This window comes from Misgurnus anguillicaudatus, chromosome 8 (assembly GCF_027580225.2).
Source record: "Misgurnus anguillicaudatus chromosome 8, ASM2758022v2, whole genome shotgun sequence".
NCBI lineage: Eukaryota > Metazoa > Chordata > Actinopteri > Cypriniformes > Cobitidae > Misgurnus > Misgurnus anguillicaudatus.
The window spans coordinates 25,591,436-25,611,706 of NC_073344.2; the positions used below are offsets into that span (position 1 = coordinate 25,591,436).

A 20,271-nucleotide genomic window follows, 5' to 3' on the forward strand; every position below is an offset into this window, starting at 1 on the left:
TAAACAGCATCAGACAGTGCAATTTAAAGTTGATTACTTTAATTTTGTGAAAGATAAAACCCCTGATAGATAGCAATAGAGTCCAGTAGAAGACCTGCACCAGAACTGCCGACTTTAAATCTTTTGCTATCTGGGACGGTCAACCTGAGAAATGAATTTCTGTATTTTCACTCCATGTACTTTTTAAAAATGCACGAATCCTTCATAATCTTGATTACGTTTTGTTCATGGTTTTTAGTACACTTGTGTTTTGGTGGATGTCATGTTCAAACATTTTGAAAGCACCAGAACTCCATCATCATCACACGCTTTACTATCATCTGTAATAAATAAATCAAACTTTTCACTGTTTAAAACATTTTAATTTGTTAAATAAAAATCAACTCCCGATAAAAAAGGAAATGCTACTCGTTCACAATTATCTTTTCTTTACAAAGCAAACGTGAATGTGAGAGGAACGGTTTCTCTGCAGGAGAAATATTTTACACATTGATCATTTTATCCTAAAAAAGGTGTACAAAATAAAATACTAAAACTGTACATATTTACATAAAAATCCATAGTAAAATTGCATAATTAGCCTTATTATCAAGTCATTATTTTAAATATTCAGTAATAATTCCTGTGGCTGAAGTGGCTCATGAGAGCTCAGGTTAATACACAGCTCTGTGCTGACACAACTAAAGCCTCTACAAACCTCTACAAATACACAATAATATCTCACATACACACACACACACACACATACATACTGACAAAACTACTGGTCATGAGGTACACGACAGTTTAAAAGATGAAATCATGATGCGAGTCATTTGGTCAGAGTTGAGAATAAACAGCGTAACTGATCACATCCATCCGACAATTATTCCACTTCTTCATGAAACACGAGCAGACAAAGTGTAAAACGTCTATAAACTTCATTTATGCATCAAATGTCACACTGAACTTTAAGCAACAAATTAGCTTCACATACGAATCACACAAACGTTCTCGTGTTTCATGAAGAAAGCTCGTAGTGTTTCACTTTGAGATCACAAGCACCCAGACGAAAGACAAAAACATCAACAGAATTTGTACAAAAAAAAATCTGAAAACTTGAGACACCGAATTCAAATGGACACGCTTCACAGTGTGGCCTGATGGTTGTGTTGCCATAGCAACAGTGCTGGTGTTGGTGATAGAGTACAGTAAGATGAGGGGATCTATCGAACCACACGCCGTCTCTTTCCCCGGGTGGATCTCGCCGGCCGTGACAGAGTTTTCTGAACACACACAGATTAAAAACGTGTTAATGTCGAGCGATCTGATGACGGAGTAAAATAAAGAGTTTGTTGTGCTGATCTTACCGTCACTGTGGGCTCCTCGATGATGCTGTCGATCCCCTCCAGAAGCTCCGCCCCCCTCTGAAGACTGATGATAAACAACAGAGTATAAACACAGAGCGCATCACATCAGTGAACAGACATGCTACTGTGTGTTCTTACCAGATGCAAATTAAGTGAATAAATCGTGGTATTCGTGCGTAGTTGGACGGTTAAACATTTAGAAGAACGTCGCCTCATGTGCGCCTCAAAGTTGCATCAAAGTCACCTCATGCGGACGTCAAAGTTGCGTCAAAGTCGCCTCATGCGCGCGTCAAAGTCGCCTCATGCGCGCGTCAAAGTGGCATCAAAGTCGCCTCATGCGGAAGTCAAAGTTGCATCAAAGTCGCCTCATGCGGAAGTCAAAGTTGCATCAAAGTCACCTCATGCGGAAGTCAAAGTTGCGTCAATGTCACCTCATGTGCGCCTCAAAGTTGCATCAAAGTCGCCTCATGTGCGCCTCAAAGTTGCATCAAAGTCGCCTCATGCGCGCCTCAAATCTGTCAAAGTCACTTCATATGCATGTCAAAGTCGCCTCATGCGCATGTCAAAGTTGCATCAAAGTCGCCTCATGCGGAAGTCAAAGTTGCGTCAAAGTCACTTCATGCGCATGTCAAAGTCGCCTCATGTGCGCCTCAAAGTTGCATCAAAGTCACTTCATGCGCGCGTCAAAGTCGCATCAAAGTCGCCTCATGCGGAAGTCAAAGTTGCGTCAAAGTCACTTCATGCGCATGTCAAAGTCGCCTCATGCGTGTGTCAAAGTTGCATCAAAGTCGCCTCATGCGTGTGTCAAAGTTGCATCAAAGTCGCCTGATCGGAAGTCAAAGTTGCATCAAAGTCACCTCATGCGGAAGTCAAAGTTGCGTCAATGTCACCTCATGTGCGCCTCAAAGTTGAATCAAAGTCGCCTTATGCGTGCGTCAAAGTTGAATCAAAGTCGCCTCATGCGGACGTCAAAGTTGCGTCAAAGTCACTTCATGCGCATGTCAAAGTCGCCTCATGCGTGCGTCAAAGTTGCATCAAAGTCGCCTCATGCGGAAGTCAAAGTTGCGTCAAAGTCACTTCATGCGCATGTCAAAGTCGCCTCATGTGCGCCTCAAAGTTGCATCAAAGTCGCCTCATGCGGAAGTCAAAGTTGCGTCAAAGTCACTTCATGCGCATGTCAAAGTCGCATCATGCGCGCCTCAAATCTGTCAAAGTCGCCTCATGTGCGCGTCAAAGTAGCCTCATTCACGCACGAAACTCACCTCATGCGCGTGTGAAATTCAGATGCAAATTAGGTCATAATCATGTCACTACTAAGGCAAGCTCCTAATTGGTTAATGTGGCGTGAATATCTGCCGAAGTTAAGTTGTTTCAACTCGTGCCATATGCCTTATTTGCACTGATCGCCTAATTCACGGTAAATCGCTTATTTGCGCCGACTCATTTGCATGAATCGCGCCACAGTATATCCATTGCGTCTTTGCATTGACTTAAGATGTAAATAACTCGGTGCGTTAATACCAGACACGAATGACACATTAAGCCCATTAGACTTTGTACTTACGATTGTTTTCTCTTGCGGCCTCTCTTGGCTCCTGTGTGCATGTCTTCAGTCTGTGAGAGAGAGACAGGACAGACACTCAATACAGTCTAGTAACAGTATGGGAAACAATTCAGACACTTCAAACACATTTCATTAAACGTATAAAGTGGTGTGCAACGTTTAACAAGTTTTTGTCCAATGGAAATCTTTTGGAAAGAGCTGAATCGACAACATCAGCACACACAACATTACAACTAATTGTATAGATTGTGATAGATGTTAATCTGACATGCACGTAACCAAACGTACCCTCTCTTGTTCAGTGATGTCATCCAGCGCTCTCTCACCGGGACTCAAATATCCCGGTCGGCCTCGTCCCACATCATAATCGTCTTCTTCATCCTTACTGTTTTCTGCTCTTCCCTCCATTCCTGAACCGATCCCATTGCTATAGAGACACACTTTAGACGACCCATCTGTCTTGGCCTCCTCCATGAAGGCAGACTGCAGAGGGGCATCCGACAGGGCGTCCACACCCGCTGGTTTATTGGGTGGCGGCGTAGAGGGTTCCTCGCTTGGTTTGGGCGTGCCACGGGCCGGAGACTGGGCCGTCTCCATGCCGAGGCACGACAGGTCCTGGTTGTGTACCGAACATGCCCGGCGTGGGCTGAGGGAGTGCGGAGCGCTGGCCTGTTGAAGGAGGGGCGGCAGTTCTGGATATGACAGGGGAGTCGAGTCAGAACCGCTCTCCGTGCGCTCGCTAACCTGCAGGAAAGAGGTGTAGATGGTGTCCATAAAAGAGCCGTACGGGTCGAACAGACTCGTCCCGCTGCCCGTCGAACCCTCTCTCTGCTGCGCAGGCGCTTGAACCGAGTTCAATGTATGAGCCGATGGAAGTTCTTGTTGTGATGACGAGGTCTCGTGCAGATTCGCTGACTTTTCTGTCATTAGTGTAGGTCCCATCGTAAGCTGAAAACAACAATGTGCAGAATAAGTTCTTTTCTATTTATACCTTTGAAATGAGGTTTGTAACATTGTATAAAGTTTGTATAAAGTTTAAAGATACCACTAAGTAAAGTACAGGTTTACCTGTAGACAGGTAAGAGGGTTAAGGGCTGTTTGGTTCTGTGTCATCAGAGACGAGCCCTGAGGGAGTAACAGTGGACCCGTGCCTAGTAAACTATGAAGAGCTGTGAGGTCACCTGAACAAACCGAGAAAGAACAGAAACATGAAATCTTCAAATGCTGATGGATACTGAAGATAAACATCTAAATACAATGATGGGTTTAAACAGCAGCTGGAACAAACACAAACAGAGCTCATGTTAGATGCATGAAGTTTAGTGCTGTACCGGCTCGCATGCGATTAGCGGATTAATACGCAAATTTAAATTGGCAAAGTTTATCATTTGCACGTTTCAAAGGCTTGCAAATATTAACATTCAAGTGAGTTAAAGGTCACATTCTTCCTGATCCCATTTTTCAAACTTCTGTAAATCAAACAACCCAAGACAAAGAGAAAATCACTTCTGTAGCTCTAAAAAAAATAATTATTATATTTTAATTTATACAATAAAGACAGCGTTATTATTCATATTTTTGTGTGTTTACACCAAATCCAGATTTGACTTGACACAACAAAAGCAAAAAATAAACTTTGAAGTAGTTTGCACAGGAGAGCAAGTAAAACAGCTCATGAAACTATTATATTTTATTTCTGATACCAAAACACACACACACACACACACCAGTATTCACTGTTAAACAAGTCAACATCTGTGTTTCTGACATCAGCAGTTTTCTGCACACAGATGCCATTCAAAAACTGCCACTGTTATTAGGACTGAAAGTCAGAAAGTCACCAGTCACTGTACATTAATCTGTCGACTCAGCCGAGATGTCACTCGAGTACAAAATGGCCAGCAGCAGACAGTAAATGTAATGCTATAGGACAGATTTGTGTGCTTCATACACAATATACACACATCCCAAAACTACAGCCCTACAGTAAATCACCAATCATGAGAAGAGCACTAGAAAACAACAAGCAATGGATGTTTTATCATTAGGGATGCATAACGATTAATCGCAACTAATCGTTTACAAAATTTAAGTTTTTGCTTACATTATGCGTACATGTGTGTGTACTGTGTATAATAATTGTGTTTATATAAAAACACACACATGCATGTATATATTTAAGAAATATTTTATGTGTATATACATTTTTATATTTATACAGATTTCTTCTCGTCATGTAATCTATATTTAAAAAAAGCAATTTCTAGCCAAATAAAACTTATTACTACACGGGATTAAACTGCGATTTAACATTTCCATGAATTTTCATGTGATTTACTTACCAAGAACCCCAGGTCCAATGAGAGGGGGTAAGAAGTGAGTGTTTTTGTCCTGCTCAGTTATAGGGTCACATACTTCCTGTCCTGAAGGGGGCGCCAAAGGACCACAGGACACCGAGGTAGAAACTAAAGCAGGGCTGGACAGAGAGCCCTACACAAACACACACATGTACTGAATACAACACATCAACAAACAAAAACACAACAGGACGAGAGCATCCCAACCAAATCCAGATCATCACAAGTAGATTCATGTTAGCATTTCTTTGCACAACAGTAGGCCACAATGTTACACTGCAAAATTTGTCATTAATTTACTCAGTATCTAAAGTTCTCATCTTTTGATTTGGGGTAAAACATGACCGTTTTTGATAGATTGCATGTGGTTCAATCTTGAAACCTTTGCAGGGACTATAGGCATGTTCAACTACATGCAGCACCGCAAGAACCGGCATGTGAATGATATTAAAGTTCATACGGAATAGGAGTACTCTGATGTCCACCACCTGTTAGTTCTTGCAGTGCTGCATCATGTGCCGAACACACCTTACAACAATAGTAAGCAAACACCTGGCTGGTGTGCGCAGATGTAAAGCATGCAGTTTGTGTTCATCTGTGTGTTTATACCTGAGAATGAAGCGGGGGGGATGGCGTGTGGTTAGGGAGGGGTTCAGTCTGGCCGAGAGCTGCCGCTAACAAAGCGGGATTGAGGGAGAGAAAGGCATGTGGGGTGAGAGGAGCAGACAGAAGGAGCGATTGGCCATCTGCGGGAAGAGCTAACGTTTGAAGAGCCTCCAGGAGCCCAGGCCCCATCAGGACAGAGTCCAGCAGAGCAGGTGTCTTCTCCAGAGACATCCCCTCTGTAAACACCTGCTGCTGGGCCGTCGGAAGCTCCAGGTTGAGCGGCGGCAACGGAAACATGGCGGCCGGATTCTGCCCGAGGAGCAGAGAGGCCATGAGGAGAGCCTGAAGTCCAGGCGGCTTTTCGGCCCCATCCACCCCCGGATTTAACAGGCCGACAAGGTTTAGGGGAAGCTCGCTCTGAGCAGCCAGCGTGGATGGCAGCACGTTGAGAGGAGAACCCTGATTTAGGATGCCACCGACCGCCTGCGCCGACTGCTGGGGTTGTGTGACACCGGGCGAAGGGGATTGACCGGTCCAGATCCCTAACGGCAGGGAGCCTAGGAAGGGCGGCAGCAGAGAGGGCAGACCGGCGTTAGACGTCAGAAGCTGAAGAAGCTGGTCTTGGTTCATGAAGGGAAAAGCCTCGGCTAGCGGCAGGGAGTCGGCCGTTGGATTGGAGAGGTCGGGTGTGGGGGTAGTGCTCAGAGAGAGGCTGTGATCAGGCTCACTGTCACTCGGTAGTCTTGTGTCCGAGTCTGGATGATCTAATGTCTCTACAGGACCTGCTGACAGAACATAAAATTGTGATGAAGGACCAACCACATTGTACAATCTACAATAATCAATTAATCTTATTGCATTCTTACTTTCCACAGCGTGGTTATGGTTTGACTGGTGGTAGGTGAAGTTGTCTGGACAAATCTCTGTCGTTTTGGATTCACAACCTTTCACTGAGTGAGGCGTCAAGCAAGATGGTGAGGACATCTGGTTGATCATTGTGATAACTGAACTGTTGAGGTCTGGCTGCATGCCCGTATGGGACTGGCTCAAGTTCAGGATAGCGTTACTGGAGGTTGTTTTGAGGTTCACGGTTGTCTCGTCACCCATCGGAGAAAACATTTGAGAAAGGGCCAGATGAGTCGATGGCTCCTGGATAGGCACTGAGTTTTGGGATTGGGAGGGGTGGATGTGTACTTGTAAAGCAGGTTGGGGTGCTTGTGGAGCGATGGGTCTCGGCGAAGAGGGCGGCAGGTGTGTGTGTCTATTGCTGGGAGAGGAAGCCGTGTTGCTGGACACCTGGGTTGCATTTTGTGCACTTTGCATGCTAAGAAACTGAAGCAGGGCAGAGAGGGGCTGGGATGGAGATGGGGTAGAAAATGGGAGGGAATGACCAAGTCCCGCCTTTCGGCTTTCCTCGGCTTCCTGTAGCCGAAGAGCAGCGTTCTGGAAAGGGGGAGCAACAGGGAGCCTGTGGTTGTCTGAGACAGGAATGGAAGGAGAGGAAGGAGAATGCGATGGAGAGATGAGGAGAGGCGGCGTGGACGGATCTCCTGTCGTCCGGCTCGGGTGCGTTTCTTTAATCATGTTCAATACAGTGGGAGAGCGCCGCTGACGTTTGCGTCGTAACGTTTTCTCGGCAAGAGTTGAGGTATTCTGGGAAAAGGAAGGGGAGTGCGGAAGCAAGAGGGTGGTCAGGGACTGTGTTCTGGATGAGGTGGGGTGAAGGTTATTGTTTAAAGTGCTAATCAATACCTTTGACTGCTGCTCCTTTTCCAGGACTGCGGACTGAGCGTCTGCTGTGTTGAGCTGGTTCTGTGTTTTCTGGTTGGCCAGCTGGGCTTTGGCAGCCGCAGATAGGAGATTGCTGGCTGGAAAAGAGTTACTGACATTCTGCTGGCTCTTCTGTTGTCCTAGAGGACGAGCGAGCAGGTTTGAGGCTTGAGTGGAGTTCAGAGGGCTTGCAGACGCCCCGTTTCTCTTGTCACTCGGGTTAGGATGAGCCGGCGATGCAACATGCGACATCTGAAGGTTGCTTTGGTTGTTGATGGCGGTGTTAGTGTTGGTAGTACTACAATCTTTGTAATGTTGTAGCATGCCTTCCAGACGACCGCACGGGCTGGTGGGGGGAAATGGAAGCTTGGGAGAGGAGCACGGCACGGTGGGGGTTGAAGGTTTAACTCCTTGGATAAAGATGGACCCTGAAGCTCCCTGCTCGGATAGCGAAGAGGTCGAGGAGTGGCGAGAGCGCCGATGGGGTGAGAAAGACTCTAGCGCACGTGAGGGTGAGGAGCAAATGGACAGAGGAGAGGACGACTTTACACTTCCTCCCTGGTGTGCCGCTCGACCGGTCGGTGAGGGACAGGCCGAAAAGGAGTTCGGGAAGAGACTGTTGTTGCTGGGAGAGGTGGGGTTGTGCACCGTTCTTTGAAGGATGTTTTGGGAGAGAGGCGGATGAGGGTGAGGGCTCCACTGCTGTTTTAAGCAAGTGGGCGCATTGCTTCCGACGGGCGTCTGGCACGAGGGCTTCTTCAAGGGTGAACTCGGTTCTAGAGGTCGTGAGACGTAGCTAACAGAGCCGTTGTGCAGGACAGAGCGAGGTGAGGTCAAAGGATAGATGCTAGATTTGGGCTGGTTGTGTTTCGGTTGAGAGTAAGTGCAGTGGGCGCTGTCTCCAATAGATCCTCTCGACTCTCTGCCTTCCATTGAGCACACAACGTCTCCTTTAACAAACAAGCAGATGCCAATTATCTTTCTGCAAACATTACACACTTTAACAAGTTAAATGCCAAAATTATAGGTTACGCTAAGAATGTCCTAATCATGTTTTGCATGCCCTCGATCTGATCTAAGTCCTTTCAGTTTGAGTATCGGCCGACACGTGTCCCTGTCCTAATGCTATGTGGACACCTGAAGTACAATAATGTTATTAAAATCAACTCTGTCTATATGCTTGACAACTCTGCATGTGCATGCATGAGTATGTAGGCCAAGAAAGGCATTGCAATTTGTTTAAAAATACCTTGATCAGCCCAGATGCCGATATTTGCGATCAGCTCTGTACATCCCTAGTTAAAGCCCTTAAGAGAAGCTGTTAAGGAACGTCCCGTGTTCAATTACATTAAGCTCTATTGACTGTACTGTCAATTACCACAAACAAACATTTTGTCCCCTCCTCTTTAGTTGAAAAGAAAAGGAATGCTTGAACACCATAATAAATAAATAAATGGTTTCGACCATACAGCCACAAGACTGAAACGCAGATCATTCCTGTAATAACGTAATTGTGTTGGAATAATAATGCGAGTTAAGGTACAAACCGGTTGGGGGCTGTTGAGGCGGCTGCATGCTTTGACATAGAGCTGCCATGGCATCAACTTTCCTGCGATGGTTGCAGAGTTTGGTCATGTCTTCTTCTATCTTACCTGACTGATGACCAGGAGCTTGAACCATTGCAGCGATGTCAAAGCTAAAAACCTGCATTCATGAAAAACAGAGAATAATGGTTTGTAACGTATGCCATCATGTTCAGGCCGAATCTGTGTACTGAATATCCCAATCCTCAGTGTTCATATTCAAATCTGGATTATCTATCATTTATAAAAATCTGCAGCGGGCATACCCCACAGGCAGGTCCAAAACGGCATCATCAAAATAATTTTTTACATAAGTTATGGAGTACAAAGTTTTCTGTCATTTTTATTCATTTATTCCAAATGATGTGGGTAGATGACTCTATTTCAGGCATGCCCAATTTTGCAAACAAGAGCCTAAGTAGTTAAGCACACTGCATCTGACCCTTTACTTTTAGTGTGACAAATTACGACTTTCATCTTCAGTTTGATCCATTATTATTTGACTCATCATTATTAGATAAAAACATTTTTACACAAAATTTGATTCTAAATGCAAAATGAATACATTTTTAGATAAATGGACACTGCCTGCATTGTAACAACAGTACAGCACGCTACTCATTAATATATTTAAATAAATTAAAAAGTACTTGAAATAAATGAATTGTATGATGGCAGGAGTGAACTCACCTTATTTATGACAAGTGGACACTCAAGTCCACATTTACACGTGCCGTCTGTTCGCAAATACACCCTGACCTCGTCCACTGATCTCAGGACAGTTCCACTCGGGCTAGAAAAGATGAGACCAGGAGGGATTGAGAAGACAGCAATGTGCTTGCATGTGCACAAGTTTGTTTAAGCGAAGTCACATACAAAACTGTATTACTAAAGATGCACCAATACTTAGAATGACATCTACCGATATCAATAATTTTGCTTTTTAAAATATTATGTTGTAAAAAGTGCAAAACTACAATTCTGTTGTCATTTTCACCCAATTCAAAATAATAACACAGTTCTGATGCGTCTTCCTCCCCTTTTGATTGACAGGATATAATCTGCCCTAATCATTGGCGGTTTTTAAACAATCAGTTGATGTCCGACAGCGGGGAATTATTTTTATCTGCCAATACTCATTTTAGACGATCTATCGGTGCATCCCAAGCAGGGCTGCATAATGATTAATAGCAATTAAAGTCGCCATGAAACGGAGGTAGAAAATGTCTTATTTTCCCTGTGGTGACGTATATCCAACTTAAACCGCCTTCTGAAATTAAATAAGGCAGAATTTATCCATCAAGAACTCATTGGATAGTTTGAAGTTGGGTCATTTTGCTAATGGCTGCAATCTTTTCCCTGACCCCGCCCACATGCCATACCATATGACCGAAGGTAAAGAGAGATCGTATTGAGGAGGGGAGGAAATTTGCATTGTTGATTTAAAATTATGAGGGCACATGAATTTAAAAAAATTAATGAAGCACACAGATAAGTAATTTTTAATAAATACCACAATATTCCCAAACCTATTACTGTTTTTCATTTAAATTTCATTGCGACTTTAATCGTTTCCAGAATAAAATTTTATATGTTTACATTTTATATGTGTGTGTATTGTGTATGATAATTATGTGTATATATAAATACACACACATGTATATACCTATACACATATATACATTTTATATTATTTATAATTTAAATATAAATATAATAAATACATTTATTCTTAAAATTATACATGTAGTTGTGTGTATTTATATAAATAGTTATTTTACACAGTACACACACATATATGATGTAAACAAAAACTTTTATTCTGCAAAACGATTAGTTGTGATTAATTGTTATGTAGCTCTAATCGCAAGTATTAACACTTTGTATAGGAAGACATCACTAAGAAATAAAAGCAAATATAACTACTCTTACAGCACACAACATGACACGTTTAAAGACCAGACACACATCTGTACCTGATGTAAGACACAGCACCATCCTGTACTTTTCTCTGCCAGCCAATGGGTATCTGAGCGATGAGTGCTGTACCTCCATCTTTATCCCGTGCTGCACTCTCATTGCCCCCCGTCATTTTCTCATCACAAACATCCAACACCTAAAAACAGAAAACACGTTCAATTCAAAGTTGTAGCACATGAGTCAGATGTACTTTCGTGGAGCTTCATGAAAGTGACGAATGACAACATTTCATTTTTCTTTTAAATGTCACTGCTGACAGAAAAAAATTGGCATTTCTTAATACCTGTTCATCTTTATACAGCCTCGGTCAGCACCATTCGGGAAATATACCCTTTGTAGGACATTTACACAACATTAATGTTAATACAGGTCAATGAATCTGTCTGGACACACAATCCTCTCCAGTCCTCTCAGATGCGTCACTATACACTGAAAACCTGCAAAAAACGAAATAAAAAATATTTAAGTGATTTTTGTATTATTATTAATATATATTATTTTATCAACATTACTGAAGTAAAAAAATAGCATCTGTATTAATGATTTGTAACTACTGTAAAATGACAACATGAGTTTATGTTTACAGAGATCATGATGTTCATATGTTTGCCTTTACAGTAAAAAGTGACACCTCAGACGCGCCAAATCTATCATTTAAATGTAACTCAACAAGATGATGTCATTTTCCAAAGGCTTTAACGGTTTTTATTCCGGTTTAAAGGCGGGTGATTGTGAGGCGGCTATATGGCGGAACATGAGTGTAAACAAACAACCAGAAATAAAAATAGGAAAAGTTTAAAAAAGCAAACCCTTAAAAAATTAAGAAAACAAACGCATGCGCTTCAGTTTCAGTTTATGACTTCTATGGCTGACTGTGCAGTCAAGAACAAACCAATGAATGTCGCCTATTGACGGCTAGCTGGCCCGTTCCTAAATACTCAATTTACGTTGTAAAATGACGCGACGCGACATACAACAACGCTCTCGTTCACAACAACAAAGCTATCTCAACGGCATTCTAGCGGAGGCGTTGTAATACGTCGCGTCGCGTTCGGTGCAGACGCGCTGTTAGCTTTCATTAGCTCGCGGGCTACGCACCTCTCGTCTGTTTACGAAGTTTCCTGCTTCTGTCGCGCGCTGCACAACGCTGGCGAAAGACAGAACGAGCGACTCGACGAACTTTACTTACAAATGTCCCGGTTACGAGAGTTGTTATCAACGCCGTGTGATTTTAAGCACTTCCCCGCGTCTTCATCCCCGCGCAGCATCTGAAGCGTCCTGCTTAAAAACAAAGAGCAATAACGCTGGGTTTTATTGCGCCCCTTGCATTGTCGCCCGATTTCGTGAATCCTGATCGCTCGCGATCGCTTCATTCAATGGTTCGGCGACCTCTCGAGCGTCTTCGCGGCGTCTGTGTACGACCTTGGGTTTGATTGTGGCCCTGCGATGGTGCTTTTAGTTGATCTTCGATTCCAAGTTCCTATTTTTCCTTAGGATCCCGTGCCAAAAAATCATGGAGTTTTCGACGCATGCGCAGTAGCTGCTGTCGGGCTTGGGAATGCCACACAATTCCTTATCCACGAGGGGGAGCGCGAGAGCCACACGGGAAGAGATATACACCCTATAATACAATAATAAACACACTTCCCTTTGTGTCCCATGTATGTGTGTAAAACAGAGTTTGGAAACTACTTGCTCATTGTTGAAAACAAAATGTGTTCTTGTATAAACTATGTGTTTACATGAAACTCAAATGAGACATTTATTTTGATAAACTAATATGGTTATTGTTTTGACATATCGTGCAATACTATCATTTCATCGGAAATAAAATAAAAATATTCTGACCTAAATTCTAAAAAGGTAATAAAGGCGTTTGTGTCATTATTTAATTCTTTCAATGTAATTTAATTAAAACTGTCTTGCAACTTGAGAGTTTATAAAGTTAATTTAAAAAATGTAGTGATAGACCGATATAATGCAGAAACCGATATATCTGTCGATATTTTGATGTTTTCCCCCTGTATCAGCCAGTAAATTTTTCTATTGCTTAAATTTGTTGTATGTAATGAAAAGACACTCAGTGTCACTCAATGTAAAGCCACTTTTTAACAAACTTATACAAACAGTACAGTGAGGTGTCAGATCCACATTAATTTTGTCGTATTATTTAAATTATGAATTATGTAAAAATGTTTTAAGTAGGCCTACTTTAAAAGGTAATATTTATGAATTTTATGAATAAAATATATTTATGTAGTTTCAGGAACTTTCAATTATTTCTCTTATTTACGGTAATAACATTTGTGTTATATCGGCCATACAGCTTTGTTAATATCGCTATCGGCCATTAAATAACCCATATCGGTTGAGCAATAAGGCACATTTCAGAGCAGGAGGGGAAAAGTGTTCACAGAAAATATTCCTCTCAGTATGCCATAAAGATGATTCAACAGACACACATATCTTTATTGGCCTTATTGTGTCAGTTAGCTGAGAAAAGAGAAAAAATGGGTTGCCTTTACTTTATAACTACTGAGGGAAATCACGGATTAAACCTATTTAGTGTTTAAAATGCGTGGAGCAGCGGGGCAGAAAATCACATTGTGAGCAGATACTTCTTACAACACGATGTTTCTAAAGATATATGTGTCATTCTCCTGAGCAGAAACTTGACTCGCCAGCACAATATCAAGACAACATTTGGGCTTGAGTCTTGGGTGCAGGTTAGAAATATAAATCAGATCAACCTCCCACTGTGTTTAAGGGAACTTTACAAAGTTTTCGAGTTATTGAACGGCAAGAGCTTTAAAGGAATGTTGAGTAAACACAACTTTGGGGACTAAAAGCATAACCTGCCAATAGAATGACACGCGCGGAGGTGATAACCATTAGGCAGTGGGGAGATACACAGCAACAGCCAACCAATCGTGACGTGTCGGTAGCGTCTCCACGCGAGCGGTGCGCTGCTCATGGAAACAGTATTTGAGCTTTCTATTCGCTAACCTCGCGCGCATCCCACTTGCGCTGTTGCTAGGCAATACATCGCACGCTTTGCACCATGCAAGTTGAACTCTTGTGTTTGGAATAGTTTCAGAATACGAACGAGATGATCCTCTGGTGACATCAGACGACCAGGTGTGTTACAGGTCACAATATACTGTATATTAACCCAGATAGCACAGGTATGGTCTGATCTGGTGTGTAAAAACATCTGATAAAGGAGCGGTTTTACATCAATCTAATTTAAAAACGTAAAAAATCATCTTTTAGAAAATGTCTCAAAGACGTATTGCAGATGAGCAAACAATCAAAAAATACATCTTACAGATGTAAACGCACACATCTAATAGACGTCTCCGAGATGTATCAGGGAAATGGTCGTAAAAATGTCGCTCACAGTTAATAAACTCACACTGGATTTGGATGACCAGAATGACAACGAGATGAAGTCTGAAATCTGAAGACCATCAAAAAATAAGACATTTGCATGATCTTAACAACCTTAGAATAAAAATCATTATTTATTTCACTAAATGAAATCTCAAAACTGAAACAACCTAAGTTAAAGGGATAGTTCACACAAAAATGAAACTTCTGTCATTATTTTCTCATCCTCACGTTGTTCTAAACCTGTATGAGTTTTTATTTTTATTTTGATAAACACAGAAGATATTTTGATAAGTGATGGTAAGCACACAGCTGATTGTAACCATTGACTTTCATAGTAGGAAAACTAATGTTATGGAAGTATTTTAATAAATGATGGTAAGCAGCACACAGCTGACGCTACCCATTGAATTCCATCATATTTGTTTTTCCTACTATGGAATCAATGGTTACATCAGCTGTGTGCTTACCATCATTTATCAAAATGTCTTCTTTTGTGTTCATCAGAAAAGTAATTCATACAGGTTTGTAACAAAATGAGGATGAGTAAATGATAACAGAATTTTCATTTTTGGGTAAACTATCCCTTTAATGGTAGAAAGTTTTAGTTATTCGCAGTTCCTGTCAACGCGCGCGCGCGCAACTAGCTGTCAGTGTCATACACAATATATGTTGGGAAAGAATGCTTTCCGAGTTTCCCTCAGATTTAAACATAATATTGCTCTTATTAACACTTACATAAATCACTATACATTTGTGGTAGATACTGGCTGGCCTTTGATATTTTATCCTCGCTTTATTGGCTGCCCTAGTTTAATATTCACGTTGACTAATAATGTAACATTACCTCTGTTAACTTTTATTTTGATGCGGTATCTATACGAATTTTTCACGAAGTGCAATGTGATGAATCGTTACATATAAAGCGTTAAATGGACCGAAATACGGATATCACAGCACTTCCGCGCGGCTCGGATGGGGTGGGACTGTTAAACTCTTACGGAAAAACTCAATCTATAGCACACTTGAAAAACATAAAATAATCGCCTCGGGTAACCAGAGGGGAATTATTAAAGATAAAGAGCAAAACAAATCGTACAATGTCACACGAAGAGCGCACAGACACACCCATTTTTTTATACAGTAGATGCATATGCGAACGCAAGCAAAAATTAAGACATTTCTTTGCTTCGTCCTTATAAGGTATTTTATCAGTTTTCCTTTATAACGAAAGGTTGTTTAATAAAACATGCTCGGGTTCTGCTAGTCTTATCTCTAACTAGAAACCGGTTGCCAACGATTGCATCATTCCTTTCATGTGACTCCCTTACGCCCCAAATTCGTCCTGGCCGTCTTATGACTGCATCACATCTCACAGCTCACACAAACTTCTCACAGGACGAGACAACTAGCAAAGTCATAGAGGCCCCGCCCCATCCTCTCAGTGCGCCTGCTGATTGGATGTCTCTAAGCAGAAGAATCCCGTCTGCCAAATGTGATTGGACCACGCAGCCGACCATCTGCTGTCATTTCCCTCAGTTCTGTGTTAGGTTGCACCCAGAGGTCCTTCCCACAGAGTTCGGTTGGAGTGACTCTATAAATGTACCCGGGAGTTTCCGAAATCCACACTCGGTGACTTCAGCTGAACAATGGTTAACATGAGCTATCACCAATCTCTACAGAAACACGCACAGAGCCTAAACCAGAAACAGCCGAGGAAAAGAAGTAATAAAAAGAAAAGGGTAAGTGTCATCAGTTTCTTACGTAACTTACGTTTGGTTACTGCTGCTGGATCTAATGTCAGCCTTTTTCTTTTGGACATCGGGAATGCGCGTGTTTTTGGCGACTATCCCACGGCTGTTTTTGGAATACAGTTGCTCAGACAGGAACTCAAATTTCACTGGAGTTTTATTTTTTTTAATCATTTCCACATTTTTTTTACTTTAATTTAATTAAAGACCATAATTGGGGCGTTTTTATTATTTGTATTGATAGTGATTTTTTTCTTTTTATTTTCATTCAAGTTATATGAATGTCTCGTGATGACAGCTGTTAGTTTGTTATTATCGGGTCATCCCTGAACTTTTCCGAATAGTTTCCTAGCCATTATAAGGAAGTTATTACATTTATGACATTGATGTTCCCGGACCGCTACTTGTTTAACTTTTTAGAAGAGTTTGCGAATTTAAACAGATGCCATCTTTATAGTTTATTCGTTGTGTTTTATATAGTTAAAGTAAGTTAGTTAGTTTTAAAGTGTTGGTTTGTGTGAAGTGATCGCGCTTTGTTTCCTCAGTCCTGGACTTTGATTCCATGACGTCACCAGTAAAGCCTCAGGGCGCGATTAAACAACTTGATCTAAATTTAGTCAACATTTACGTATAATATATTTTAATATAATGTATTTTTTGTCATTTTAAAACAATAAATTTACGATTGCTTGTATTATTTTGTAGTGCTTAACATTATAGTCCAACAAATAAAAGTCAACCACAAGTTCATATCTATCTAAAAATAAGATTTTAATTTGTAAAATAAATAAAGAGATCTTATTTTATGTGAACAGGAATGTTTTGTCTTGTTAGGATGAATGTTTTTCACAGACACTGTCTGATCTCTCAGACGGACGCACGAGGCGCTCTCGAGCTCATAATGCGCCTTTGTTTACATTAAAAACAATGACCTCATTAAATCTGCCAGATTAAAGATTTAATGATAGCTATAATTCATTTTTAAAGAAACTTTATCATTCTTCATCATCCAGCACACACTGTCATGTTTTGATATCACTTTTCAGTTTCTATTCTTGGTTTGTTTCAATGCTGCTTATGGAGATATGAATGGGAAAATGTAAATTTCTTTTACTTATTAAATCGAATAATTATTGACAGAATCCATGCATGGTTGTTTATTATAATTTATTAATGTATAATATTTTATTTTTTTAGAATTATTGGGACAAAATATCACCAACAACTCGCATTCAGACTTGATTGTCAAGACACTTAAAGGTGAGGTGGTTGTTTTACAGCTTTCTTTATTTCTCATCTTTAAGCCCGTTGACAATGTTATTTGTAAATAAATGCTATTAAATATGTCATAATGTATGCTCGCACACTTTTAAAGCTCCAGGTGTTACTGTGCAGTAGCGCTGTTTGGCCACTGTGTGTCATTACTAGTGTCACATAAGAACGGGTCACCCAGATAAAATCCGCTGTTTCCCAAATCACCAGAGCGGGTGATGCCGCACGCTGTGCTGATGTGTTGAAGTGTCTGTTGTATTGAATCACTGTGCTGTAGTGAGTTTTTTTTTTTTTTAACATTTATGTGTTTGTGTCGTCGGTCAGGTCTGGTGTGCTAGGTGTGGGAGCATATCGTGTTGTGTCTGTGGATAGCGACTGTGTGGTGCGATGACTGCGGAGTGGCTGTATCCCCCTGGCGTGGGGCCGCTTTGTGGTGCAGAGTTGGAGGCGTGGTATGAAGACCTACAGGATATACTGGGCTCCGACACGGGTGGGGCCAAACTTACGAGAGCCCCGCCTTGTTCCGAGGTCAGTAACGTGAAGCGACGTTCTACGATTTCATCGGTGCTACATCGCACGCAGATTTATTAACGTATTTCTGTCATTTTTTCACGTCTTTAAAAACGTATGCAGAAGGAGCCGGAGTTCCTGGATGTGTTGGAGAGCTGCTCGCTCACCTGGCTAACGGAAGGGCAGGTATGGGGGGACGGCGTGCAGCGCGTGACGGACGAGACTCCCAGCCACCCGCCGGCGACCTGCGCGACTCCCCCAAAACAGGAGGACCGGAGAGGAGGCGAGACGGAGAGCTCGAGCGGTGGAGACCTTCTGCCGCCGGAGTTCTTCGAGCTCCTGAGCGAAGGAGGAGTGGGCCTGGTCGACACCGGGGCGATGATGGTCACCGGCGGTTACAATCTCTCACAACCCCAACCCTCGTCTCCGACAGCCAGCGAGGAGGAGCTGCCGCCGACGGTTCCCGACGCTTCGTCCTGCTCCTCGGCATCCCAATCGCCCTCCTTCAACTGCTCGCCGCCCTCCTCCCCTCCCCTGTCACCTCCCGCCAGCGTCTCCTCGCGTCTGGGCAAAAGGAAGCGAGGAGGCGAACGTGGAGGTGCTCCGTGCTCCCCGTCCCCAGGGAAGAAAAGCAGGAGAGAACGAGAACACGAGAACGAGAGGAAGGTTCAAGAGCTGACGGATCAGAACGAGCGTCTGAAGGCGGAAATCGAACGACTCGGAGAGGAGGTGCAGAGGACGCGGAGGGCGCTCATCGAGAGACTCGTCAACACCAGGAGGTGAAGGAGCAACAGGAAGAGACGGAAAAGAAAAGGACAGAGATTTAGAGAGAAACTTAGAAAGGGAAGTGAACAATTGGCGGAAATTAATCTTGTGGAGACCATGAAATGCACATTCAGATGCAGCAGAGAAGACAAAAGACACGTTGTACGGGGGAGAGAGGGTTTTACAGAGCGGCGTCTCCCACCGAGAGTGAAAGAGAAAGTCAGATGAAGCCAAAGACAAACAGAAGAGACTCCAGCGTCAGAGGAAAATCGAACCTCAGGAGGATGTGTCCGGGTCACTCCCAAAAATCCAAAAAGAGACATTAGGACAGGCTTATTTTTAAGACATTATTGTCATGACCATTTCACCTCTTACAAAAATCAAATACTACATTTAAATAATGATTCGCATTACTGTAATAATCAAATTACTGTAATACATCATTCAAATCTGCACAAATAATGTATATCAAATACCAACACAATTTAAAACTTCAAATATATATTTTTATGCATCAGAGATTTTCAGCTCACAGCTTTGGGAGTCATGAAAATAATGTCACAAAAAACTCCTAAAATAAAATGTAAAATTTAGGTTAAAATATGACCACTCGTTTTTCTGAGATTCATCTGATGATTTGATAAATGTGAGCCGCTTTTATTCAGAATTTAAACCCATCATCAGATAACTGCAGGTTATGGTTTTTGTTTTTTAACTTCGATTGTGTGAAAATGTACCCGAGACAAAGTCAATGCAATAAAATCAAATAACGACTTAAATGAAAGATTTCAGAAGAAATGTTCGTTTTTGTAACGTTTTTTTTTTGTGTGTGTGATTGTAGGTGCATTTATCTGTTTTAAGAAAGGGCTTTAAAGATGTAAATTCACTCCTAGTTGACAGAGATTTCATAGCTCAGGACTGTTAACCAGAAGATTGTGTGAAGGTTTTCTCTCATGTTTAACCAATGCCTCTTAAGAGTTTGTTTGTGTGAATGTGTTTAGATGAAGATAAACTTGTGAATGGATGTTGATGCTCTCACTTTTGTAATGTTTAGCTGTAGCTATTTATAACACGCTCTGCCTCTAATCCATGACTATTTTTCTAGAAGTGTATCACGTGCATATCAAATCATTATTATTTAATAATCACGTTTAATCATTTACTGTAGTTTCTTAATAAATACACATTTGCATGCTGAATTTCTGTATTAGAATAGTGAAACATTTTTATCTGAATTTCACTTAGACTTGATACGAAATTGTAATACATAAGTTTTATTAATAAATTTAAAAAAATGAACTGAACCGAGTCTGGATTTTCTTTGTGTGTGTGTGTGCATAAATAAATCTTTAGTTAAAAAGCAGATAAATAAAA

General features: G+C 41.7%; 2 protein-coding genes across 5 annotated transcripts; one reads left to right on the forward strand and one right to left on the reverse strand.

Moving 5' to 3' along the window:
- Positions 1–340: 340 nt before the first annotated feature.
- Positions 341–12,912, reverse strand: mbd6 (methyl-CpG binding domain protein 6). Of its 4 annotated transcripts, XM_073870544.1 has the most exons (14): positions 12,399–12,912; positions 11,493–11,646; positions 11,206–11,345; positions 9,920–10,022; positions 9,194–9,350; positions 7,629–8,596; positions 6,743–7,529; positions 5,880–6,661; positions 5,256–5,403; positions 3,982–4,094; positions 3,202–3,861; positions 2,914–2,963; positions 1,350–1,413; positions 341–1,265 (listed from the first exon to the last, which is right to left on the reverse strand). In XM_073870544.1, exons 3-14 carry the CDS (start codon positions 11,319–11,321, stop codon positions 1,206–1,208), a joined length of 4,008 nt encoding a protein of 1,335 aa, XP_073726645.1. In that variant the 5' UTR covers positions 11,322–11,345; positions 11,493–11,646; positions 12,399–12,912; the 3' UTR covers positions 341–1,205. The 4 variants fall into 4 exon arrangements, with proteins under 4 accessions (XP_073726645.1, XP_055070064.2, XP_055070063.2 ...); XM_055214089.2 differs by having other exon boundaries at positions 5,880–6,658; positions 6,743–8,596; positions 12,399–12,908; XM_055214088.2 differs by having other exon boundaries at positions 6,743–8,596; positions 12,399–12,905.
- Positions 12,913–16,182: 3,270 nt separating this feature from the next.
- ddit3 (DNA-damage-inducible transcript 3) lies at positions 16,183–20,196 on the forward strand. Its single transcript, XM_055214094.2, has 4 exons — positions 16,183–16,341; positions 17,548–17,610; positions 17,947–18,150; positions 18,256–20,196. Exons 3-4 carry the CDS (start codon positions 18,010–18,012, stop codon positions 18,913–18,915), a joined length of 801 nt encoding a protein of 266 aa, XP_055070069.1. The 5' UTR covers positions 16,183–16,341; positions 17,548–17,610; positions 17,947–18,009; the 3' UTR covers positions 18,916–20,196.
- The last annotated feature ends 75 nt before the right edge of the window (positions 20,197–20,271 follow it).

What these genes read in the sequence shown, in the direction of transcription:
- mbd6 (XM_055214088.2), bottom strand. Translation starts at nt 11,321, where the DNA reads ATGACGGGGGGCAATGAGAGTGCAGCACGGGATAAAGATGGAGGTACA. An exon ending in GCCTCAACAGCCCCCAACCG is followed by an intron (nt 8,597 to 9,193) that starts GTTTGTACCTTA and finishes TGTTTGTTAAAG; the next exon opens with GAGACGTTGTGTGCTCAATG. An exon ending in CCATAACCACGCTGTGGAAA is followed by an intron (nt 6,662 to 6,742) that starts GTAAGAATGCAA and finishes ATGTTCTGTCAG; the next exon opens with CAGGTCCTGTAGAGACATTA.
- ddit3 (XM_055214094.2), top strand. Translation starts at nt 18,010, where the DNA reads ATGACTGCGGAGTGGCTGTATCCCCCTGGCGTGGGGCCGCTTTGTGGT. An exon ending in GAGCCCCGCCTTGTTCCGAG is followed by an intron (nt 18,151 to 18,255) that starts GTCAGTAACGTG and finishes AAACGTATGCAG; the next exon opens with AAGGAGCCGGAGTTCCTGGA.